This window comes from Chlorocebus sabaeus, chromosome 9 (assembly GCF_047675955.1).
Source record: "Chlorocebus sabaeus isolate Y175 chromosome 9, mChlSab1.0.hap1, whole genome shotgun sequence".
In the NCBI taxonomy this organism is placed as follows: domain Eukaryota; kingdom Metazoa; phylum Chordata; class Mammalia; order Primates; family Cercopithecidae; genus Chlorocebus; species Chlorocebus sabaeus.
Window position 1 is genome coordinate 102,149,615 of NC_132912.1, and position 26,982 is coordinate 102,176,596.

General features: G+C 43.3%; 1 protein-coding gene across 1 annotated transcript; it reads right to left on the minus strand.

Annotated features, from left to right (window-relative positions):
- Nucleotides 1-1,347: 1,347 nt before the first annotated feature.
- On the minus strand, nt 1,348-26,982 carry GOT1 (glutamic-oxaloacetic transaminase 1). The gene is made up of 9 exons (XM_007963810.3): nt 26,745-26,982; nt 17,281-17,462; nt 11,183-11,306; nt 10,594-10,706; nt 10,219-10,323; nt 8,177-8,327; nt 7,923-8,088; nt 7,038-7,180; nt 1,348-2,156 (listed from the first exon to the last, which is right to left on the minus strand). The coding sequence occupies exons 1-9, from the start codon at nt 26,860-26,862 to the stop codon at nt 2,017-2,019; spliced, it is 1,242 nt and encodes a 413-aa protein (XP_007962001.1). The 5' UTR covers nt 26,863-26,982; the 3' UTR covers nt 1,348-2,016.

Genomic DNA, 26,982 nt, shown 5'->3' on the forward strand with positions numbered 1-26,982 from the left:
TATCTTTAATAGTTTTGGCAGCCCCCTAAAGAGAAAATTTTAATTTTCCCTAACAAGAGAAATTAAATACTAATAAGATGGTCAGGTAGGATTGCACTTTGGAAGGCGACATTTTAGTATTTCAGGCTTTTTTTTGCCCCCAAAGAACCAATTTTCGTCCCCATGGAGGCAGTATCATCCCCATGGAGAATGAGTGGTTTAAAGTGTTTGGAGAGAATGGCAGATTGACAGAAGGTAGAATCCTTCAACTTCTCTATTGGCTGCCTTCCCTTACTAATGACAAGCATCTTTAAATTAGAAGGAGAACAAAGACTGATTTGTTCAGAAGGCTGTGAAGAGATGGGTGGGAGGGCATCTAATCACGTTCACTCATGAACTTCCACCAGCCCAACCACACACTGGCAGAGTGAGTGCCCTCTGAAGGACTCCCGGGGCTCCGGCCAGACAGGGAAGGATCTGGAAACCACATCCTGTGCAGAAACAAAAGTGGTGGGGGAGAGGCGGTTCACATGGAAAAGTGTAAACAAGGAATGACAACTGCTACTTTCAAATACTTGAAAGGTGGTAGATTAGAAATGCCAGTAGATTTACTATCTGTGGTTTAAAGGAAGGAAAGGAGGGGCAAGGGAGTGGGACAAAGATCAAATTCTGGTTGAAGGTAGATGAACTTTCACCATGAGCTAAAGGTAAATGAGCCTCTTTTTTTAATTAAGAGGCTCCACCAGCAGAATGGGATGCCTCACCATGTATTTAAAGAATCCATCACCACCACCACCCTCCAATTTAAATGGACGAGTCAGAGACATACGGGAGAGACTATGTCACTGGGGGAGAGGCAGGACTTGATGACTTCTAAGACTCCAATCATCCCTCAGGACTGTGGGATTTTCTAACAACCTAGATGAGTCCTAGAAAGTGGCAGATCCTATTAAAATCACAAGAATTAAAAACTCCAAATAATAGACCTCTTAAGTAACATCCAACCCCACCAAATTCTACAAAATGACCACTTGGAGTGGCCCTTGGACTCTGAAAATTGTGATCTATGTTTCTGTGGTTCTAACTGCTTCAATAAACCAGGAGGGACTCTGACAGCAGGGGACAGGCTGATGTTCTGTAATCAACCTAAGTGATGTCATCCCCTCTCACAAGTCAAAGAAGTCCAGTTTCGTAAGTAACATAAGAAGACAGCTGGCCTCCAAATGACAAGCCCGCAAAATCGCCAGGGAGTTATATGGTAGTTCACTGAAGGAAGCTATTCCTTTAGCCACTAGTAAAACCCTCGAAAGCATTCATTTTAAACTGGGGGTCACAACCTATTAATGGTCACAAAATCAAGTCCATGGGTCTTGATCAACATTTTTATTTTACTTTTTTAGGTGAAGTAGAACACAGTAGAATGGCTCAAAAATAGAACGCACTACACACATCACGAGTGAATACTGTTTGGTCAAACTTCTGTTTCAGTTAAATATGTGTGTGTCATGATTAAATATACTTCTTAACACAGTCGCCCTAAAGAACCAAAGCTTAGGACTAGGGACACAACCATGCAGAAAGAGCAGGCAGACCAGACACTCCGGGTTGAGATGATGAGTTTAATGCCACAGCCGACACCCACATTCACACTTTGGCTCCTTCAGACAACTTGATCTTTGGGACTAGACTTTGTACAGAGTCAAACACCACACAGAAGCACGTGGTTGCCACACGCAATACTCCTGCCTTTTAGCCAGGGGGACAAGATACCTATGTCTCATGATCAAAGTACTCTTTTATTCTTAAATAAGAATTTTAATTTGCTTTGACCTCCCAAGGCTCTAATCCCAGTCTCCAAATTCGTCTCAAGGGATGTTCTCTTCACGTGGGGACGGTTTAAACAGAGGCCGCCTCACCAGAGCAGCCTTTCAGTCCTGCAAGTGTCTCTAATCCATGATATGTACATGTAGGTTTGTGCAGGCAGGGAACACGCATGACAGAGAACTACTTTGGTGGTACTGGACGGCTGGTGTTTCTTCACTGGATTTTGGTGATGGCTTCATGGATGGAGGTGGCCACATAATCTAGATTTTTGGTGGTTAAGCCACTCACGTTGATTCGACCACTTGGCAGCAGGTAGATGTGCTTTTCATTGATCAGATACTCAACCTGCTTGGCTGTTGAAAACCAAAAGGAGACATAATCAGAGCAGAGGGGATCCTTAAAGCAGTGGAGGCTCAGCAATTGCATGACAAGAGAGAAGGAGAACAAAAGGCGCTATTTTGACCAACTGACAAACAGAAAAATACACTCACTAGATTCTGGAAAGTACTCTTACTAGTTCACCTTTGAAGCCCCAGAAAATTCAATATGGCTACTACTGATGGGAATTTTAATCTGGGATTGCCTTCCAACCAAGCCTTATACATTTACATCCACCAGGACACCCCTATCAACTACAAACAACCATCAGATGGACAGCGTTATGAAACGCTGGCTATGAAGTGCTTCCTTTAGTTCTTCCCTAACCTGGACTTAACACTGAGCACCTGCAGCAGCCTCCCTTTGACATTTCATATTTACAGTACACTGGACAAGGCCCCAGGCATGAGGTACCTGATCAATACTGTGTGAATTAACCAACGAGCTGAGAAATGACACAGACCTCTCTGACCCGGCACCATCAGACTTCTGTTCATTTCTCAGCTCTCTCGCAGATGCAGCAGAGTTTCTCCATGTTTGCAGAAATGTATCACATATGAGTAAGAACAGACTACCTATACTTCCTTTATACAACAGTCTCTAGAGCAGTTTTGCTATTTGGCAAATCCATTGATAGAATTTTAGTGAATTCGGCTGGGCACAGTGGCTCACGCCTGTGATCCCAGCACTTCGGGAGGCCGAGGTAGATGGATCACCTGAGGTCAGAAGTTCGAGACCAGCTAGGCCAACATGCTGAGACCCAGTCTCTACTAAAAATACAAAAATTAGCTGGGCGTGGTGGCATGTGCCTATGGTCCCAGCTACTCAGGAGGCTGAGGCAGGAGAATTGCTTGAAATCCAAGAGGAGGAAGTTGCAGTGAGCTGAGATTACACCCCTGCACCCCAGCCTGGGTGACAGAGTGAGACTCTGTCTCAAAAAATTAAAAAAAAAAAAAAAATTAGTGAATTATTGCTTAAGTAATTAGTACTTTTAAGATACCACCAACCTGAGGAAATGGAATAATAATAAAATCATCATAATCAGAGGAGCGAACACTTATGTGCTAGGCAGTGTTCTAAGCACTGCATCTTAGTTCATCCGGATAATAACTTTATCGTGCCCGTCTTATAAATAGGCCATAAAGACGTTAAATGGCCTTCCGAGGTCGCACAGCTGGTCAGTGGTGGATGTGGGATTTTCAGGCAGGATTTTAAGTCCAGGCTGTACACTGTGATGCTACACTGCCTCTCTATGGAAGTAAAAACTCTGGACCCTGGACTCAGGGCTCCTTGAAGGAAACCAAAACAGTTCACCCCAAAATATACTTTGACATATTTTGAGATGGCTGTTCAGAGGGCCTACATACACAAGTAGCCCTGCAAAGCTGTCTTTTGTGAGAGAGATCTGTATCTGTAGAGAAAATCTGCATGGCTGCAGCTAGACTTTCTCTGAGGACCTCCCTTGTCCAGATCTAGGGGAAATTAACTGAGAGTCTGATGCCTTTAAAGGTCTAAAAGAAATAGACCTTTACCAGCTATTTTCTCCAAGGGCTGCTACCTGTGACTTATCTACATAATATAACAAGACCACCTTTGCTAACCAGGCCTTCTCTTCTCTGTCTGCCACAACCTGTTTTGCCAAGCTCCAAGCTTCCATTCTTTCTGTAACCTCAAGATGATATAAAAGCATCAATCATCTGGCCATTTATTTTAGTTTTATTTTGTAAGACACCTGTGCAAGTTAATAAATTTGCATGCTGGCCAGGCACAGTGGCTCATGCCTGTAATCCAAGTACTTTGGGAGGCCAAGGAGGGAGGATTGCTCAAGCCCAGGAGTTAAAGACCAGCCTGGGCATCATAAGGAGACCCCCATCTCTACAAAAAAATCTTAAGAATTAGCCGGGCGTGGCGGCACACGCCTGTGGTCCCAGGTACTACAAAGGCTGAGGTGGGTGGATTGCTTGGGCCTGGGAGGTCAAGGCTACAGTAAGCCACGATCGTGCCACTGCACTCCAGCCTGGGCAACAGAGTGAGACTGTCTCAAAAATAAATAAATAAATTTGTATGACTTTTCTCCTGTTAATCTGCCTTTTGTCAGCTGATTTCCAGCAAACTTTCAGAGGGCAAAGGGTAAGTTTTCCCTTGACCCCTCCAAACAAACAAACAAAGCAAGCTTCAGAAGTGGTTTACCTGTGTGAACTGGTCACCCAAGGCGATAGAGCCTCAAGCCAACACAGCCCCGGGTGCACCACTGTTTCTAAAGACCTGTGCCCTGAAGCAGTGATTAAACGGCTCCTACGCTGGTTTTTGGTTTTGTTTTAGTAAAAATGAGGCCTTTCTACTTTTTCAGAGAAGGGAGTGTCAGAGTTTGAGAAGCCAGTAAAAGTTATGGACTCTTTCCCTAGAGTAGGGCCAAAATACACATACACAATTTTTTAAACATCATTTCAGGGGCTTCACAGTTTTCCTAAAAGTACATCCAGGGACTCCAGGTTAAAAGCCCCATTCTGACAAAGAAAAGATAACAAAGGAAGTATTGTAATGTGAGAATTGTAGAAACTAGATGGCGAGTGTATGGGAGTTCACTGTACAATTCCTCCAACTTTTCTGTATGTTTAAAACTTTTCCGGCCAGGTGCAGTAGCTCACGCTTGTAATCCCAGCACCTTGGAAAACCGAGGCAGGCAGACCACTTGAGCTGAGGAGTTTGAGATCAGCTTAAGCAATATGGTGAAATCCCGTTTCTACAAAAAAATTAGATGGGCATGGTAGTCCATGCCTGTGGTCCCAGCCACTCGGAGGCTGACGTGGAAGGATCACCTGAGCCCAGGGGGTGGAAGTTGCAATGACTCGAGATTGCACCACTGCACTCTACCTTGGGTGACAGAGCGAGACCCTGTCTCCAAAAAAAAAAAAAAGGCCGGGCATGGTGCCTCATGCCTATAATCCCAGCACTTTGGGAGGCGGGGCAGGTGGATCACTTTGAGGTGAAGAGTTTGAGACCAGCCTGGTCAACATGGTGAAACCCTGTCTCTACGAAAAATACAAAAATTAGCCAGGTGTGGTGGCTTATGCCTGTAGTCCCAGCTACTTGAGAGGCTGAGGCAGGAGAATCGCTTGAATCCAGGAGGTGGAGGTTGCAGTGAGCCAAGATTGTGCCACTGCACTCCAGCCTGAGCAACAGAGCAAGATTCTGTCTCAAAAAGAAAAAAAAAAAGGTTGGGAGGAAAACAAAACCCCTGTTTTTAGTAAGGGCAAATGATGTCAAGTGCTAAAAATACAACTTTTGTGTTATAAGCACAGTTCTATTCTCATCATTTTCCCAATTCATAATATTAATAAAACTAATTTCCTCCTGTGGATAATGGGAAGATATGGATATTTTATAGGGAGACATTCCCATATTGTGAGCTTTTAGACTATTACTACTAAAGATTATTAATACTTCTGTTACTTATAATATTTTTACAATTGTGAGTGAATTAATTCTCCGTTCCACAGTCAAGAGGACATCTACAGCTAACTGAGCTATTTCTTTACTTTCTTAGGTAGCTTCATTTTACCCCAAAGTATTTTGAGGGGTCCACAATACAAGCTCTATTAACTTTCATTTATATTTATTTCCTTTGGATTTTTCTGAGAGCACTTCATGCTGGCACTGTGATGGCCCCAGTTAAATACCTCCCCACGGCCTCTGCTGTTATACCTACAAACCAAACCAGCCACACATCCCTCCCTAGAGTCACTGGGACACACAGGTGAGTGGCCACATCTGCACTGTGGGAATTACTAAAGAAATGATGCCTGTCATCTCAGCTACTTGGGAGGCTGACGCAGGAGAATCGCCTGAATTCAGGAGGTGGAGGTTGCAGTGAGTCGAGATCACACCACTGCACTAGAGCAAGACTCCATCTCAAAAAAAAAAAGAAGAAGAAATGCCTCTTCTGTCATCAGATGGGACTGCAGATGGCAGATGTGCCCTACTGACAACCGACCAAGATCACACATAGATTTTCAATGATTTTCAATGCCTACTAGATTTTCAATCAGCTTTAATTCCAACCACCAATCTAGGTTCTTTGTTTTGTTTTGTTTTGTTTTGAGACAGAGTCAAGCTCTGTTGCCCAGGCTAGAGTGCAGTGGCGTGGTGTCAGCTCACTGCAAGCTCCGCCTCCCGGGTTCACACCATTCTCCTGCCTCAGCCTCCCGAGTAGCTGGGACTACAGGCGCCTGCCACCATACCCAGCTAATTTTTTTTTGTATTTTTAGTAGAGACAGGGTTTCACTGTGTTAGCCAGGATGGTCTTGATCTCCCGAACTCGTGATCTGCCTGCCTTGGCCTCCCAAACTGCTGGTTACAGGTGTGAGCCACTGTGCCCAGCCCAATCTAGGTTCTTGTTTATGAAATGCAGAGATAACTTTGTAACCCCTTTTTGAGGATAATACCTAGAAATAGGAAAGATCTGTTAAGAAATCAGGTCTCTGAATAATCATACATATTTATATTCAGGATTAAGGCAAACCCAAAATGTACCTGAGCATTTATAAGAACCTTTCATAAATTAAGGCTCCCAGCTACCAATCCTGTTACCTACCGGCTGGCTCTGAGCCACTTCCCAGCCCACAAAAATGGAAATATCTTGGCTGTGGGTCAGCAGGGCAGACCACAATACTCTTCTGAGACCCAAAGAGTTTACGAGACCTTGGGACACCGTAAGAAACCCTAACTTGTCTTGGTCCAAAGCAACGGCTACCCAATTAGGCAAAGGCCACGAAGGTGAGCTCAAGGCCAGCGACTGAAAGGAATGTTGTGTGTCTACATGCACACATGTGCTGGAGGTGGTGGGGGCCACTTACGGTTCAACCCAGTGTAGCTGAACATGCCAATTTGATCAGTGATATGGTTCCAGGTCCCAGGGGTTTTGAGGGCTTCTAGTCGTGCCCTGAGTTCAGATCTCATGGTCAGAATCCGGTCAGCCATTGTCTTCACATTACCTTTCCTGAAGCATGGACAGTGACATAAATACCAATCCAGACAGGAAAGATGGTACCCGAAAACACACAGGTTTAAAAACCGTAATTTAAATGACAGCCGACAATGGGATCACAACCTGCCTATTATGGCATGTGGATGTCTGGATGGGTGGATGAACATACCAGAGAGAGAGACACTTAGGGGGAAGAAGGAAAGGACTACATTTCCTAGTGAGTCTAGTGCTGGTCTTGGGTATACTGGCCATAATACACTCACGTTTCAACTCAGGCTTCACCGAGGTGCTGCTATAGATATTAATAGGGTAATGTTTCATCAGGACTTATTAAATAGAGATTGCAGATGTAGCTACTATATAAAATTACTGTTCTAAAATAAGATAAAGTGTAGGTAAGTTACAGATAAAAACCAAGAGCTCCCAAACTGTTAAACTGCCTAGAGGCTGGGTATTCTATTCTGTTGGGAATGTCTTCCTGGGTTTTCAAACTTTATCGGGAGGAAGACTGGGTGGAGGGGAAATTGGGGAAAACTACCATTCACCGAGTGCCCCCTCCTCTCTTCCAGGTGTTGTGTTATGCACATGTGAGGTAGGTATCAGCCCGTTTTACAAATATCTGAGAGTCAAAGAAGCTAACGTAATTTGATCCTGCTTCTGCCAAAATGAAAGGAAGAGACCCAGTTAAATGTACTGGGACAATTACTGCTCTGCACTCTCCACCCCCTGGCCAACCAAACTGGGAGCCCCTTACCATTCCTCAAAGAGCTCAGGGTTAGAGAGGGTGTCGGCCACGATTCGTGCTCCCTGGGCAGGGGGATTGGACCAAGTAATCCGCACAATCTTCTCCATCTGGGAAAGGACTCGCAGGATGCTCTCAGGTTCTTTTCCAACCACAGTCAGATTCCCGACTCTCTCATCTAAAGAGAGGGAACACAATCAGCTGTGGCTGCCGAAGCGGGGAGTGATGCGGGGAGATGGGCTGTAACTCCTCGGGAGAGCACTCACTGTAGAGCCCGAAGTTCTTGGAGAAGGACTGGGCACAGAAGAACTCGAAGCCTTCAGACACAAAATAGCGAATGGCCCAGGCATCTCTCTCTAGGTTTCCAGATGCAAAGCCCTGATAGGCTGAGTCAAAGAAGGGGAACAGAAACCGGTGCTGCGGGGAAGGAAAGTGAGTCAAGGCAGGAAATCCTTCTGGCACCAACCTCAGACACCAGCCTTCCTTCCCCAGCTGATGCCTGGAGGGAATTTCAAACGCTGTCCATTTCTCCTATTTCTTGACTATATGCACCCAAACACCACTTTACATCCATTTCTCTCTACAACCAGCAAGTGCCACCTTTTCCGTAAACTTTACTTTTTAAAAGTACATTGTCCTAGAGTATCCCAATTCAGCTTAAACAGGGCTTACTTCTGATGCAAGGACGCCGTGTCCTACGTTGTGGATTCTCCCCCGTGAATTTCTGGCGTGAGAGCCTTAGTCAAGTGTAGGCTTGGTATCCCCAGGGCTCCTCACAACCTCGAGGCTATTCCACTAGGTACTCAAGAGGAAGGGAACAGAGTAGCCTCCATTCTTGTCACTCATCTCCTCAAAGAGCTCTCCACAGGGAACCTACTTCTACAGCTGGGCTCTCTGAGTGGGCACTGCTTCCCTCCCCAGAACTGTCCAAGCCTTTGGTTATACTTTGATTCCCATCTCTTAGGTGTATCTTGATTAGGTGGGACTGGGAGGTGTCTGGACTCCTAGCCCAGGATGACTCCTCTGCAGCTCATCCCCCACATCGTGGCACCCCCCAAGTCCTATCAGTCCTGTCTCTTCAGAGCTCCCAAATCCTTTTGCATCTCAACGTCCCCACTGCTACCTACTTCATCCAGGTCACCATCAACTCCTACCTGGGCTATGGCAACGGTCTCCTAACAGCTCCCACAGCCTGTTTAGTCTTGCCTCTCTCTGATCCATTCCCCGCTGTGACATCAGGGTGACTGTAAGACCATGCACATCCGATCATGTCACTCCCCGACATCCAGGATTTCAGTGATTCCCCACTGCCCTGAGAATAAAGTCTAAGCCTCAGTACAGAGGCCGCCCCTATTCACTCTAGCCTCATCTCTCACACTCCCCGTGATCTCTGCCTGGGGCTTCTGACTATGCTCTGCCCTCTGCAGAGTACATCCCTTCCCTGTCAACGCCTGTCCACTGATGCCTTCTTAACTCTTCCCCATCCTACAGGACTCAACATGGAAACCACTTCTTCCAGGAAGGTTCCTGCCACCAACCCCCTACTCCCACATATACACTGCCCAAAGTCTGCACTATGTACCCCCATATAACACCATCAACACAGCTATCTCACAGTATCGCAGCTGCCTTAGTACTCGTCCATCTCCACAAACAGGCTGTCTGTCTTTGAGGGTAGGGACTGCATCTGCTCCATTCAATACTGTATTCCCACAGTGCCCAATACACAGCAGTTCCTCGGTAAGTATTCTACAGACTCATTAACGAAGAATAGACACGCTTTCAGCTAGGAATTCCCACCTAGAAATTATGCCAAAGAAATCATAAAGGGAAGTTTTGTTATGTAATTGTTCATCAGATCAAGTAATCTGAAGTAAACCTAAATATTCATCAGATGATTTACCCCATCCCTCATATGACACATCCATGAAAGGAATATAATATAGCTATGAAAAATGATGCTGCAAAATATTCAATGACATGTATATAAAGAAGTGAAAATGAAAAACAAATTGTGTTGCAAAAAACAGTACAGACAAAATGATCTCATCTTTGTAAAACATATATATATAAAACTAGACACACACATACACACACACACACACACACACACAGTCTGACATTCCATCTACCAAAACATTAACAGTGTCTTTCTTTAGGTAATAAAATTTACAGTTAATACTTATTTTTTCTTTGGACTTTTCCCATTTTCCTAATTCCTCAGCAAACAGCAAACAGGTATTACTTCTGAATACATTAAATAAGAAAACATGCTATTTTTTAAGAGATGCTCAGAAGAGGCAGTTACCTTCATGACAGAAGCAATCTGCTTCCACTGCTCCGGAGTTGGGTCGGTCCCAGTTGGGTTGTGTGCACAGGCGTGGAGGACAATGATGGAGAACTCAGGAGCGTTCTGAGGAGAAGGAAGCTATGTCAGCTCTGACACTGACGGGAATACTGGGAGACAGCAGCAGATCAGTCAGTGATGGAGGGCAAAGGGCAATCATGTTCTTGTCACTCTTTCATGTCTCTTTTGTGCCCTCTCTCTTATGTGCTATGTCAGAAACCACCATCTGGTGTGGGGAAGGTGTCTCAGACCCCTTCACCTAGCAACTGGTCCAAAGACTTTGCCTGCTATTCCTGACACCATGAAATTCTCTACTTTTTCCTCTAAATCACCCACCTCCAGATCATTCAGAAAGCCCTGGAGGTCCAGTCCTCTCTTCTCTGCATCCCAGTAGCGATAGGACCGAATGTCTTTAAAACCAGCAGCGGAAAATACAGCATTGTGATTCTCTGTATGCAAAGGAGTAAAAAGTTAAGCACTTTTACAAACACTAGGAGGCATGAGTGGAAAGGATGCAAGTCAGCTTCCAGGGCCCTCCCAGGCTCAATGTCCACTGGGCATCATGCAGGCTGGGGGTTAAGATGTAGAGGAATGACTGTAACCAAGAACAAGTTCAACCAGACACATTAATGCCAGACTTATATTCTACTACAATGATACTTCCTGCATCTACATTCTATGCCTCCTCTGGGGAGTTTCAACATAGCCTTGGTAGATACAAGTCTACCAAGAGTCTTGAGAAAGAGTATTCTTAACTTGATTTTGAGCATCAGGTTTCTCATCACTGCCATAACCCACTGTTCAAACCATTCCCAATGGTCAGTTGTTCCAGGGCTGGATTACATTTTCTGTGTAACCAGGGAGAGTCATGAGGATAATTCTCTCTGGTTTCTGTTTTTCCTCTCACTTCAGCTGAAAAACTCACCCCAGGTTGGTGAGGACACATAGACGGGTGTGTTCTTGTTGTTTGTTCCATTGTACCAGCGCGCTAAGAAATCAGCCCCAATTCGAAGTGCACCCGTTCCCCCCAAAGACTGCACACCTCCTACCTGAAAGAGAAGAAATAGGGTCACAGGCTGATGATGGTAAGGTTAGATAATATTTATAAAAATAAGGTAATAATGAGTACTTACTCTGTGCCTGTTCTGTGCTAAGCCTTTTAATCATATTATCTCATCAAAACCTTACAACAACTACATAAAAAAGGTACTATGATTTGCCCATGTTTACAACTGAGGAAACTGAGGCTGAGAGAGGTAAAGAACCTTGCTCAAAGTTACCAGCTACTGAGCAGGAGTGCCAGTCTTCAACCCAGGAGGTCTGACACTAGAAGAAGCTTCCTTTCTGAACACAGAGGTAGAGGACACACCAAGGCCACAGAGTGTGTGTGTGTGTGTGTGTGTGTGTGCACGTATGCACGTGCCTTAGAAGGCAAACCCATCTCTTGACAGCACCCATCCTAAGATCAAACTTACCCTCTAGCATAAGCCTCTAAAACAGTGTTCCTAACTTGTCATTGACATCAATCTGTACTACTCCTCATCTCTAGAATTCAGGCTTATTAATCCTTAGAAGTACATTCTAACAAAACAGAGGTGATGCATGAATACTACTTTCCTCTCCTTGGCTTCCTCTCTCTCTTTTTTTTTTCTTTTCTTTTTGAGACAGAGTCTCATTCTGTTGCCCAGGCTGGAGTGCAGTGGCATGGTCTCGGCTCACTGCAACCTCCGCCTCCCAGGTTCAAGTGATTCTCCTGCCTCAACCTTCTGAGTAGCTGGGACTACAGGTGCCCGCCACCATGCCTGGCTGATTTTTTGTATATTTAGTGGAGACGGGACTTCATCATTTTGGCCAGGCTGGTCTCGAACTCCTGACCTTGTGATCCACCTGCCTTGGCCTCTCAAACTGCTGGGATTACAGGTGTGAGCCACTGCACCTGGCCAGCTTCCTCTCATCTTAAAGTGACCTAACATAGGCAACAATAAAAATCATATTTTATCTTTTTATTTATTTATTTATTTTACTTTAAGTTCTGGGATACATGTGCAGAATGTGCAGGTTTGTTATATAGGTATACATGTGTCATGGTGGTTTGTTGCACCCATCAACCCGTCATCTAGGTTTTAAGCCCCACATGCATTAGGTATTTGTCCTAATGCTCTCCCTCCCCTTGCCAACCAACCACTGACAGGCCCTGGTGTGTGATGTTCCCCTCCCTGTATCCACGCGTTCTCATTGTTCAGCTCCCACTTACAAGTGAGAAGATGTGGTGTTTGGTTTCCTATTCCTATATGTTATCATTTACAAAATGCTTTCACGTACATTCAATGCCCACATGCCCTCAAAAGTCAAGTCTATATCCCCTGACACATGAGGAACTGATTCAGAGACGTGTTTTCCCAAAGGATACACAGCTGTGAGTGGCACAGCTCAGCACAAATCCAGGTTTTCCATTCTAGACCGAGTCACTACATTCTAATGATGTAGTTATTAGAATAGATCTTTGCCTATAGATCTTTGACTTTGCCCCTTCAAAATTCTAATTAAGTTTCAGCACAAGTCAGCAGAAAAATGTCATAAACCACGTTGCCCAATTTACCTAAAGGATTGAAGAGAAAGGAAGAAAAAGATCACATGAAAAAGTATATCTAGCCAGATGCAGTGGCTCACGCCTGTGATCCCAGTACTTTGGAAGGCCAAGGCAGGTGGATCACTTGAGCCCAGGAGTCTGAGATCCAGCCTGGCCAACACGGTGAAACCCTGTCACTGCTAAAATTACAAAAAAATTAGCCAGGCATGGTGGCACACACCTGTAATCCCAGCTACTCAGGAGGCTGACACACGAGAATCATTTGAACCTGGGAGGTAGAGGTTGCAGTGAGCCAAGATCGCACCACTGCCCTCCAGCCTGGGCAACACGGCGAGACTCTGTCTCAAATAAATAAATAAATACAAGGAGGGACACACACCAATCTTCTAACAGTGGCAACCTCTGGAGAGGAGTCCAAGGATGTAGTGGTTGAAAGGGACTTTGGCCTAATCTGTAAGTCGTTTTTTTAAAAATAAGATGAATGTATTCATGTATTAGTCATAAAATTTTACAACAATTTAAAACATCTATTTAGATGTCTGAAATTTACTATTAAATAATCCAGCTCTGGTGGAGGGCAGGGAGGCAGGGAGGCAGGGAGTGGGGTAGAGGGAAATATACAGGATTGAACCTATACAGATAATTGTCGAAGCTAGGTGATGGATACATTCCTCATACTAGCAGGGATTCATTCTTCATACTGTTTTCTCTACTTTCATATAGATTTGAAATTTTCCATAATAAAAAGGTTTTTTTTGTTGTTGCTTTTTGTTTTTTGAGAGAGTCTCGCTCTGTTGCCCAGGCTGGACTGCAGAGGTGCGATCTCGGCTTACTGCAACCTCTGCCTTCTGGATTCAAGTGATTCTCCTGCCTCAGCCTCCTGAGTAGCTGGGATTATAGACATGCGCCACCACACCAAAAAAAACCTGGCTAGTTTTTGTATTTTTAGTAGAGATGGGGTTTCGCCATTTTGGTCAGGCTGGTCTCGAACTCCTGACCTGGTGATCCGCCTGCCTTGGCCTCCCAAAGTGCTGGGATTACAGGTGTGAGCCACCGCACCTGGCCAATAAAAAGGTTTTAAAACTCTTCTTAGAGAAGAAAAGCTTCCTAAATCTTTTTAAGAACCTAACATAACATTGATGCTGAAAGACAACAAAAGGGAAAAAGTAGAATGAGAGACCTAGCTCGTACCTTGATACTAACTTCCCAAGTAAACACTAATGAACAGTATTAATCCAGCAGTACATTCAAATTACCCCCTTGATTGAGAGTCATCCCATGAATGGATTATAAGAGACATAAAACCTGCCATGCTGCTAGATCGAGAAAACCCAAATGATCATCACAACAGATAAGAAAAGCTTGGTTATTCCTGAGATAAATGCTTAGTAATATAGGAAACAGTGGATACTCCCTGAAAATGACTGAAAAAAATTCATTCAACCCATAAGTCAGCTTAAAAACAATAAATCGTTTAGCAGAAACCCCATTTAAGCCAGGAACAAGGCAATGATACCAATTATCGGCACTATTATGCACCAATGTTCTGTTTGTATTTATAGGTGTGAGCATCTGTGAAAGAATACTATCTGAAATATGAAACATAAGCAAAGTTGACACTCAAGGGGATGCAGAAGTAAACACAGCTGTACATTACAGAGAGGAGCGAAGGCAGTGCACTGGGGTGAAAATGCTCAGTGTATGTCAGATTTGGTGGGCTAACTTCTCTGTTCTTTACAGTGATCTTTACTGAGCACTCATCCCTTGCTATTACTTTAAAAGTTTTGCCCCCACATTGTGGCTTACCTGAATTCTTTATGCAAATTGCTACCAAGATGATACAACACAAATGTGCATTTATTTTTTATAGGTTTGTCATCCAGCTAAGTTGAATGTCAATTTCATACATGACTTCACATTTCAGATACCTAAGACACTCTGGAGTGCTAATACTTCCTAAGCATATGAGCAAGACTTCCCTTGAACATGGTTTTAACTTCTGGAAACATGACAGACGCCAGTGGAAACATTTCCAGGCATAATTTTTCATTTCCTGTGCCCAACTTTTAACTCCACCCTTTCTCTCCCACTACAGAAAGCCAATTCATTTTTTTAAAAAGTCAGAATACTTTAAAAATGTGCTTAGAAGAGATAAACCCACTCCACATTAACTAATCCTTGACATCCATGATATATATGACACTTGAAATATCAAATTCTCAAGAAGTTATCACTCCCTAAAACTATATTAAATACTGGATGGCTTCAGTGAAACACAAGTTGCTCTAAATATCAGCAATTAACAGAAACAAGTTTTTGGTGAATCAATAACATAGCAATTTGGTCATTCTGCGAACTGATTTTTGGCAAATTGTCCTACAGCCTAAGAATGTACTTGTTATAAAGGAAAATCACAACATCAAAGGAAATAAGTACAGACTTCTCAAGGAGCCAGGCAACTGGACCTGGGTAAACAGGAGTATCCAGAAGAAGGGAAATCCAGGAAGACTTGGTATGAAGCTAGACAGAGCAGGCCACTGCTAGACATGTCAGCATATGATTGCTGGATTCTAGAACCCTTGTCTGAGATAACAATTTGTCAATACTATGACTTCACTGTGAGGACTAGGAGAGCAACCAGGAGCTGCCTGTGGCCAGAGCCATACTGCATTCATCTGGGTGGCTCCAGCATCTCTCACGGCATCTGGCACATGGTACTACATAAGCATGTGCTGAACTAGACGAAGAAAGAAGACAATGGTTGTTGGGAACAGGCCCCCCAAAATCTGGCCATAAACTGGCCCTAAAACTGGCCATAAACAAAATCTCTGCAGCACTGTGACATGTTCATGATGGCCATGACCCCCACGCTGGAAGGTTGTGGGTTTACCGGAATGAGGGCAAGGAACACCTGGCCCACCCAGGGTAGAAAACTGCTTAAAGGCGTTCTTAAACCACTAACAGCAGCAAGCCCGATCTGTGCCTTAAGGACATGCTCCTGCTGCAGTTAACTAGCCAAACCCATCCCTTTATTTCAGCCCATCCCTTTGTTTCCCATAAGGAATACTTTTAGTTAATCTATAATCTATAAAAACAATGCTTATCACTGGCTTGCTGTCAATAAATAAGTGGGTAAATCTCTGTTTGAGGCTCTCAGCTCTGAAGGCTGTGAGACCCCTGATTTCCCACTTCACACCTCTATATTTCTGTGTGTATGTCTTTAATTCCTCTAGCGCCGCTGGGTTTGGGTCTCCCCGTCCGAGCTGGTCTCGGCAAGTGGTGAAAAGATGTGAGCCACAGCAAAAGCCCCAAGTCTCCTACAGGCAATCAAAGCGAGAGTGGGATGTCATGATGTGACAATAAGTTATGGCCCACAAGCCCTCCTTTCTACAACGCTCAGTAGTCTCAAAGCTGAAACAGTACTATGCTGGGGATGAAAAATGAACATTTCTGTCTGGATCCTAAGATCTAAAAGTGGAAAAGTAGTACAAGGGAGTGAGGAGTCTAGAAAATAGGTCTCCACAAAATGGGTAAAGGATCTGGAAATGTTGAATCTGGAGAAGAAAAATCTAAGGGAAGAAATGATCACTGCTGGTTTTCTTGTTCATTCATTCTTTCATTTATGTCACATCTTTAGTTTTGGCTCAAATGTCATTTCTATTTCTATCATAACCACCCTAGTTAAAACTGTATCCACTCCCAGAATTCCTAACATGCCTCCTCCTGCTCTATTTTTATAGCATTTATCATCTTTAGTATACTACATCATTTTCTTATTGATATAGTCAATAAGATTACATTTGTAGTCTGTTCCTCTCCCCAAAACTGAAAGCAAAGGCAGACGATTCTGTATATTTGAGTCACTGCTGTGCTCTAGCATCTGAACAGTGCCTGGCTCTAGTAGTGGGCATCTGATGACTGAAGGAATGAATGAATCCAAACCTCTGTAATCTGAGGTACCCGGATAAGAGCCAAATGCTGAAAATCTGCAAGGTAAATAAGGAAGCAATGATCCCTGCTCTGGGGAAAGTTAGGGTCTTGTGGGAGATGAAGACTTATAAAATTGTCCACTATAGTAAGCACAGTTAAGTACTGTTAATCCCAAGCTGTGAACAAAGTCCTGTGATAACTGAGAGCTTAAACAACAAGCTCTGCCTAAAATACCTAAGGACTCAGTGTGGAAGTGACCCCTGATCAGCTCTTGAAGGACTTAGAGGTGGTGACTGGAGAGCTAGAGAAGTAAGGGAGGGCATTCCAAGTGGAGGGAAGGGCCAGGCAAAGGTTCTTAGTCATGGCAGGGCCCAGTAAGTCTAGAAAACAGCAAGGCTCTTAGAATGGCAGGACCTCTAGTGGAGTGAGGGGAAGTCACCAACTGTAAGAACAGGATGACTTTCAGTTTCTAAAGAGAAAATACATTCTCACCCAAAACTTACCCGCTTCTCCTTGAGAGCTGGGCTGTCATCCCCAAGGGCAAGACGAGAAGCACAGCTCCGGAACTCGGCCAGGCCCAGGATTGGCAGATACTCGTGGTTTAGGCTATTGTCATTAGCAATCTTCTGCTCCACTTTCTTCACTACTGGCAAAACCCAGGGATGGCAGTCGTCGGTGCGATATGCTGGAGAATGGAAAAGGGTTATACACAGAGGAGGCTCAGGCTGTATCCCAGATAAGAGTTTGTAACTGTGAACTGGGAGAATCCCACCACCTTCCAGTCAAAACAGAACAGTGAAGGAAATTGGAGAAAAGTTCGTTCACTTACTGAGTACCTAATTTGAGCCAAGCACTGGGGTAGGTGTTGGGCAAACATAAGGGCAGATGTGGTCCCCATCCTTGTGGAACTTACAGCTCTTAACTATGTGACCTCCAAAAAGTAGAATGCTGAAATAAAACTGGGACATCACAGAGCCTGGTCACATAAGACAGTACATAGAAAAGCACTCTGCAAAGTAAAAAGCATCTTGCAAATGTCATGTCAATATCGCTATTGCATTGAAGTCTCTAGGCCATTGGCCCAGCAGTCTTCCTTCTGCATCTCCCCAAAAGACTTCCAGAAAAAGCCTAGGTGCCACTTCCACATGAACTTGGCACCTTTAACACAAACATGGAGAAGGAGCGGAAGAAGGCCCACCACTCCTCCTGTCCTAGAAGAGCATAAGACGAATGATAAGCAAATACCCTGAGGATTTCAACAACAGGTGACACAATCACACAAGGACCCACTTAAACACATCTTTATCCTCTCTGTATTTTGACCTCAGCCAGTGTTTACCCTTCCAACTTCATCCCACTTCATCTGCCTCACCCTTTCATTGATCTAAATTGATCTGGTTCACAATATTTAATCTTGCTCTACAGTAAACCTCTAAGTATTTCCTCTTCCTCTGAAAGTATTTTTAAGTCACTCTGAGTTATCCATCACCAATTTCTTTCCCTGCACTATTCTATGATTATGTTAGGATTAGAGCTTTACAGGGCAGTTGCTTTAGCCTTGCACCCACGTCAATAATCTCTCCAAGTAGGACTCCCAGCAGGGGTCGTTTGCCTCTCTGCTTGAATGTTTAGGTCCAGAATAAGCCTATACTTAACGCAAGTAATTTTGAAATGGAAACAAAATTTTAGACTGATTCTGATTTTTATTTTCTTGATTTCTGCCCAACATTAATCCCTGACTTTAAAAAAAAAAAAAAATCACATTTTAGGGTTGTTGTTATTGTTTACTGAGCAACACATTGATTGCAGAAAATTGGGAAAAGCCCAGAAGATAAAAAATAAACATAATTAACGTGTGATTGTGTTTTGAAACATGAGAAGGAAATGAGATTTGGTAGGGGTCAGGAGTGGAATGATATGGTTTGGCTCTGTGTCCCCACCCAAATCTCATATTCAATTGTAATCCCCAGAGTTGATGGACCATGGGGGCAGATTTCTCCCTTGCTTTTCTTGTGACAGCAAGTGAGTTCTCACTACATCTGGCTGTTTAAAAGTGTGTAGCACCTCCCACTTTGCTCTCTCTCCTGCTCCGCCATGTGTAGGTGCTTGCTTGCCCTTCACCCCTCCTCCATGATTGTAAGTTTCCTGAGGCCTCCCAACCATGTTTCTTATATAGCCTGTGGAACCATGAGTCCATTAAACCTCTTTTCTTTATAAATTACCCAGTCTCAGGTAGTTCTTTATAGCAGTGTTGAGAACTAACATAACATATAATCCCAGTACTCAGAGACAAGGAGTATGAAAATTTTGGTGTACAACCTTCTAAGCTTTATTTTCGATGGCCATATTCTTTTATAAAATATGGATCATACTGTACATAGAATTTCAACATGCTTTTTTCCATTTAAATATATATTATGAATTTTTCTTCCTCATTAACTATTCTTCTAATAGGTGACATGTTTGCATGTCTCTATCCCATTCTTATTCTCTATCTACCTAGTTATCAAATCCCTCCCAAATAACAACTGTTAGTTTCTTAAATATCCTTCCAGCATTTCCCTATGCTTACACAAGCAAACACAGCTTCTTACATATGCCCTTTTAAACAAAAGGTAGCACACGGCGTACTATACACTGTTTTGTGTTCCTTGCTTTTTCACTTGAAGATTGTTTTACATTTGCACATAGTGTCCTTGTTCTTTTTACAGTTCCTTAACTGATGAATGTACCATATTTTACTTTGTCAGTCTCTTGTTGGACATTTGAATTGTTTACAATCTTTGGCTATTAAAACAATACTTTAGTGAACAACCCTGTACATACGTCATCTCACACGTATGCAAATATATCTGTAAGATGCCGGGTGGAAAACAAAAGGGTGGGCTAAGAAGTATGTGTTTTTGTAGTTTTGACAAATATTTCCAAATTGTCCAAATTGATACACGAATTATATCAGTTTACATTCCCACCAGCACTGTTTAAGAGTGTTTGCTTCCACATAGCCTTATGCACTGAGTGAATTTTTGCCAATATAATATGTCAAGTAGTTTTAATTTGCATTTCTCTTATTATGAATGCAGTTGGGTATTTTTCATACATATGAGCCATTTACAACATCATTTTAGAGGCTAAATATTTCTTTTTATATATAATGTATTAACTGTGTTGCTTTAAATTATTTGCTATTATAAACATTGTGATAAATGCTCATATTTATGCATATTCCTGAGTGTTTTCTTAGGAAAAATATCTAAATGTTAATTTATTAGGTCACAGGATATACAGCAAATAAAAGACTTTATAAGATCGCTTTGAATGTCTTCCATCAGCTAACTCTACCCTCCAGGAATGTGTCATCTGCAAATCTGAGAAACATTTCAAGCTAGTAATAGAAATGTAGGCAGGGCTACGGACTGAGAGCCACTGACCAAATGCCTCTGGGTAGGTGAATCAAATAATACTCTCATATCACTCATAGTCTACCTTCCGTCTCTAGTGAATCTAACTCACAATATTTTTTTCTTTTTTTGAGACAGGGTCTCACTCTGTTGCCCAGGCGAGAGTGCAGTGGCTGGCACTAACACAGCTCACTGTAGCTTCAACCCCCTGGGCTCAAGCAATTCTCTTGCCTCAGCATCCCATGTAGCTGAGACCAAAGTCATTCACCACCATGACCACCTAATTTTTTTTTTCAATTTTTCATAGAAACAGGGCCTCACTTTGTTGCCCAGGCTGGTCTCAAACTCCTGGGCTCAAGCAGTCCTCCCGCCTCGGACTTCCAAAGTGCTGAGATTACAGGCGTGAGCCACCATGCCTGGCCCAACTCACAGTACTCTCATACCATTCATAGTATACCCCTTAGTCCACCAAACTTCTCAACAAGTTCAAAAAGCTTCCTTCGCCAGCTGGGATTTGGTCTGGTTTCTCCAAAGATGTACCAAAATAACTACTTCCAAGTAAGAGTTGTCCCTAAAGCACATCAACCTATCTATGATCACAATGCTACCATTGTTCAAAATATTCTTGAAACTTCTTTTGGAATTGTTTTTAGAGGCCACATCTTATTATTTTGAATATCCTCGATAGTGCTTTGTCCTTTCAAAGTTAATTATTTTTTGGGAATAGCATTTGCATCATCTCCATCGAAGAGCGTGAGTGAATAAACTGGGTAAAACTCACGGAGAACAATTATTTTAAAAAATGATCTCTTGTGTGGGTCCTACATGCCTTGACAGCCAGTCTAAAAGGGGTTTCCAGAAATCTTGGAACAAGAAAAGCATATTTGAACTACCTACAAAGGATACTATTTAGATGCACAAAAATTTGGGGTGTTTATAAAAAACCAGTTCTGTTATGTTTTAGTTCTGTGTCTGGGTGTTATATCTATTCTATAACATTATTAGGCTATATGTTTATATTTATGATAATATGTCATTCTAAATAATGTGTTACAGATAAATAAAATATGAAAGAGAAAGAAAAGACTAGAATACTGCTGTTCTTACCACTACTGAATATTTTGTGAAACTCTAAAATTCCTACTACTTGGGTTGGGGATGGTTGGAGAGGCATTGCGTCTATACTGTGACTAAAAAAACTGGCCAATTCTCCATTGCCCAGTTTTTCCCAGGCTGAGTTCTAGATTTGTTCCCAATGCCTCTCCTTACTGCCCTAGTGAAGCAGAACCAGATTCCTCTTGGGTGACTGGAGCAGTGAAGTCAGGCATTATCAGCAACCACTATTCCTGCTCTCCCCAAGAATTTTTATTCCTATTTGTTGGATCCTTGAGTTTCTCATTCACTCTTTCATTCATCCATTCACATAACAAATACTAAGTCTCACCATGAGCTAGGCACTGGCTCGTAGAAGCTACAGAGATTGATACAATAAGATCCCGTCTGCCCTCCAAGAAACACAGAGCATAGATAGAGCCTTTAATTCTACTTTGAGGAGTCAAAGAAGATTTTGCAGAGGATGAAGAATGAAAGATGAATTAGAGTTTAAAAGGTAAACAAGGGAAGAAGGGCATGCCAGAGGGCACACCTGTGTAAGGCCCCAGAGGCCTGGGGAGCATGAGGTCTTTGAGGATCTACATTTTCATGACTCTGACATGGAATCCATTAAGGATTAGCTTATTATTAATTATTAGCTTATTACTATTAAGGAGTGGCTAAAAGAATCCTGGAGTCTCTTTTAAGGAACTTCAGTTTCAATGGGTAATCACTGAAAGCATTTAAGCAAGCGAGTAACATGAACAGTTGCACATTTTAACGGGATTATTTGAGTGACACCACAGAAAATAAACCGGAGAGAAGGACAGAGACAGTAGTTAAGAAGGGTGAGTTACTAGAAGTAGAAGCAGTAGAAAGCTACTGCAATATTCCAGAAGGGAAATAATGAGGCGTTGAATTCATGCAATGGCAGCAGGGATAAAGAAAAGGAGTGCCACTGGAAATAGATTTGAGGTAGAAAAGACAGAACCTATTGACCAAATAAACAGACAGGGGACTGGGGAAAGGACTGCTGTTGACTCCAAGGTCTCCCTCACGTCTGGATAATGAGTGGGTAGTGGTGGTGGGGTGGACCAAGCTCTAGAACACAAGGGGAAGATAAAAGAAAGGATCAAGGGGAAGGTAGAAATGATGAGTTGTGCTTTGAACACGCTGAATTTGAGGGAGCTGTAGGATGTGTCCACTATAGGCCTGACATTCAGAGATGAGGTCTGGGACATGGAGAAAGACATTGATGGAACCTGAGGGCAGAATAATAACACGGATTTACTACTTTGTACATACAAGGTACTGCGCTAAATACATTGCTTTACTCTCATTTAATTTGTATAGCAATCCACAAAATAGATACTGTGATGTCTATTTTAAGGATCTGGCCACTGTGGCCAGAAAAGTCAAATGATTTGCCCAGGATCACAGAGATAACAAGAGCTAGGCTGTCAGTTCATGGATCCATGTGCTTTTTTAAAAGCAAGAGATGTCTAGAGAAAGCCTGAAGCAAGCAGGCCCCTGGGACCATGTCAGGGGCCTTTTTATCAGCATGCTCCCCAGCTCCATGCCCCACTGGTCTTCTTCTTGGGTACAAGCCCTTTTAGGGGACTCACAAAGTCTACAGGTGGGCCCATGTGGGCCCAGCAGTCTTGCTTTGCAAGAAGGAAAGGAAGAAAGAAGACAGAGATTTAAATGGTCAAACCATCATCCTCATCTTCCTCCTAAGATCTCCACTTCCCTCATCCATCCCCACTCAAAAGCCCAACTAGGATACTAGGGAGAAGGCCAGGGGTACTCAGAAACACCTGATAAAGTATATATTTCCAACTATTTTATTTGAAGATGCTAGGAAACCATGTTGAAAACAAGAAATATTAAAGCTAGCAGAGTATATCTGCACCAAAAGAAAGCTAGGCTCACATGAAAAAATGGACTAGAGTCTTTGAAGAAACTTCTTGCTACAGGTTGCACCAGGTTGGATCCATCTCCCATGTCCTTAAAGCCACTTCAGTCTGAAGCTTTGAGAAGCACTAAAATGATCAACTTAGAAAGCACTGTGCTTAGCAGTGGAAAATGTGATACTCTCCTCTGTTTACTTATAAGGAAATTATTTAAATCATCACAGCAAGAACAACTCTGGGGAAACTAGCTCCAAGTAGAAACTGACTTGAGATTACAGTTGTAGTTTATTCTAAACGTATCCAAAATCACTGGTATATTAACTAGATAACCTCCATTTGGTTTTATCTTAACTTGGGGAAAAAAAGTATCTTCCTTAAGGTCAATGATTAATTACATTTTCTTCACAAGGGGTATACTTGGGGATGTGTATAAATAAGGCTAGGACATATAAAAGCTGGAAGGAGCCCTTTTATTCTACTCTAATTAGATCCTTATCCAAACACCTGCTATCCACAAAAAGACGGGTCACACTGATGATCAAAAATAACATTTATATATAACACGTTTTGTTTACATATCACATTTCACACATAATTATTCATTTAATCCTCAGACAACTGATGAGGCCAGTAAAATTATTATCCTACACTATAGTCATAGAATGTGCTAGTGAATTGTGGAGTAGACTTTTAGTACAGTAGAATCTTAAGAGTAGAATTTGAGAGAAGGTCATTCAGTCTTGGCTCCTCATTTAACAGACTGAGCCCCAGGGATGTTAAATAACCCTTCCAAGGTCACATTGCTGGACCACGGTGCTGGGCGTGTACCTAGGTCTCCTGGCTCTTCCCACTACAGTGTACTGGCTACCACCTGGAGGTACCTGAAATAGAGGTGCAGGCAGAGACTCTGAGGTCTGAGAGACCTGGCCTGGATTCCCAGCTCTACCACCCAGTGGTCAAATGACCTGGGGCAAATTGCTTCACCTCCAGTCTTCGGCTTCCTTGCCTCTAAACAGTAATAGTAATAAACCACCCTCCAGAGTTGTGAGCATTAAATGAGATTACATGCATAAATCATTTGCTCATGGTAAGGAACTGGAGTTCCTGGAAAACATGACAAAGGCACCACCACAGCTGGGGTGGCCGTCTGAGCCAATGACTCCAATCCTGAGTCCATTGCTTCTGGCCTGTGCTGTCGGGGTGCTTTTTCTCTGCATGAGCAGTTTATTTCCAAACTAATGGCATAAATTAGTTCATTTTGCAGTTCTTGAACTGAAAATTTTTATTCAATATCTTTTATGAGAATCACTCAAAGAAATGCCAGAACAACAATAACAGTAATAGCTAACACTTATATAAACCCCACTTATGTGCCAGATACAGCTCTAAACACTTTAAATGTACTTAATCCTCACAGAAACCCTGTAAGATAGTTCAAAGGTAAACTGAATTAATGAAATAAATCTGACGTGATTTTTTCTTTTTTTTTCTCTCTCGAGATGGAGTCTCACTCTGTCACCCAGGCTGGAGTGCAATTGGTGTGATCTTGGCTCACTGCAACCACCACCTCCCAGGTTCAAGCGATTCTCCTGCTTCAGCCTCCCAAGTAGCTGTGACTACCAGTGTGCACCACCACCACGTCCGGCTAATTTTTGTATTTTTAGTAAAGACGGGTTTCACCATGTTAGCCAGGCTGGTCTCGAACTCCTGACCTCAGGTGATCCACTTGCCTTGGCCTCCCAAAGTGCTGGGAATACAGGCGTGAGCCACTGCGGCTGGCCAAATCTGACGTTTTAAAAAGATGTATTTACACTGACAGTAATACTAGTTCTTTGTATATATCTGGCTGCAAAGAAACACTTGGAGGTTTTGGACAGGATTTAATTTAAGCGACCAAATGGTGTCCACTCAAATTCAATTTGAGGCAATCTTTCAACATTTCTCCCACTCTGTTGCCTGCTAAAAACATCATTTTCCCTCAATGGACTAAACTATGTAGTACTGACTTATTTTAAAAGGTTTATGATGAAAAATTTCAAACCTATACAAAAGCTGAGAGAATAATCTAACGTATGCCCATGTACCCACCACCCAGCTTCAACAAATTACCAGCTTCAACAAACCATCACTTTTCAATGCATTTTTCCTTACCCCTCCCCATACTCCTTAGGAAAAACTTTTTTTTTTTTTTTTTTTTTTTTTTTGAGACGGAGTCTCACTTTGTTGGCCAGGTGCAACCTCGGCTCACTGCAACCTCCGTCTCCCGGATTTAAGTAAGTCTCCTGCCTCAGCCTCCCGAGTACCTGGGACTACAGGCGCCCACCACTACGTCCAGCTAATTTTTGTATTTTTAGTACAGACAGGGTTTCACCATGTTAGCCAGGATCGTCTCATCTCCTGACCTCGTGATCCGCCCATCTCGGTCTCCCAAAGTGCTGGGATTACAGGCCTGAGCCACTGCGCCCGGCCAACTTTTTTTTCTTTTTTTAACAAATGCTATGCACAGACAAAACATCATCTATGAGAAACCTGATTCTGAGCGTCCTTCATATCACACTCTGCTACAAAATGATTCCACCTTCTCTTTCCACAATTTCTAGTCCTTTTATTCTAAGTCTATTCCCTAGCATAAGGCTTTATCCTACCAATTTTCATCCCTCTGGCTTTGCATGTGGCAAAATCCAAACGGAGAAAGTAAGTGTCTGTGGGGCTTCAAACATCCAAATGACACTGAGAAGAATACCAAATTCATCAGAGAGGGTGAGGGGTAAAAAATGTGAGAGGCACTCCAATACAAATCTTCTTCTTGGCAGATGGGGAAACTGAGACCCATGCTCTTAGCTGTCCAAGGTACAGATGAGAATCACTTGAATCAAGAAATGAAGACAGGATGTGTGGAAAGTAAGCTTCTACTATCCATACTTCACTCCTTTCCACCATCTCTACCCATTCCTACCACACCTGTGAGGGCCAGAACCATTTCCCCAGACCCTCCGGGGGCAGCAATAAACTGTCTCAAAGCATGTGTAACATCAGCAGATTTTTAAATCCTTAAGGGCAAAAATCAAACCTCAGTCTCCCCCCACAAAGCTTAATAAGGTAGTTGATTGACACTCAGTGGTCACTCAAATATTTACCGACCCAGAACAGAGCTTCCTAGCGTTAAAAGTTCTCCTTTACCCATTTCCCAGCAACCAGAACCCTAAGCCTATCAGGCTTCCTATTTTTCTCCCTCTCTCTACAAGCTCCGGCAGCCCCATTTCTTATGAGGCTGTAGTATAAAGAACGCAAAATGGGTCATCAGAAAGACTGAGTTTGTGTCTTGGCTGCTACATCTGGTTTGTGCGGCCTCGGACACATCACTCCTTTCCAGGGACTCCACACCCGGATCTGTAAAATGGGCAGGTTTTAGGAAGCCTTCGTGGATCCAGCCTCCTCTCCGGTGCCGCCCTCTTCAAGCAGCGCCACACTGGGCCTCGGCTTCTCCCACAATGTCCACGACCTGGGGTGGGTCCGCTCCACTCCCCGAGCTGCTCACACTCCAGAGCACTGCATCCTTACCTCCCACTCCCAGGTTGACCTTGCGGGGGTCCGGATCCTCCCGGAAGTCGGCAGTGAGCTTGAAGACCAGGACAGGCTGGGCCTGCGGAACCTCGGAAAAGACTGACGGAGGCGCCATATCGAGAAAGCAGGAATCGAACGCTTTCACCCTGCGCCCGGAGCTGGCCGGTCAGGTCTGGCCGCTGTGACTGGAGGAGACTCTCACCTTCACCTAGCCGACGGGGGCGGGCCCGCGGCC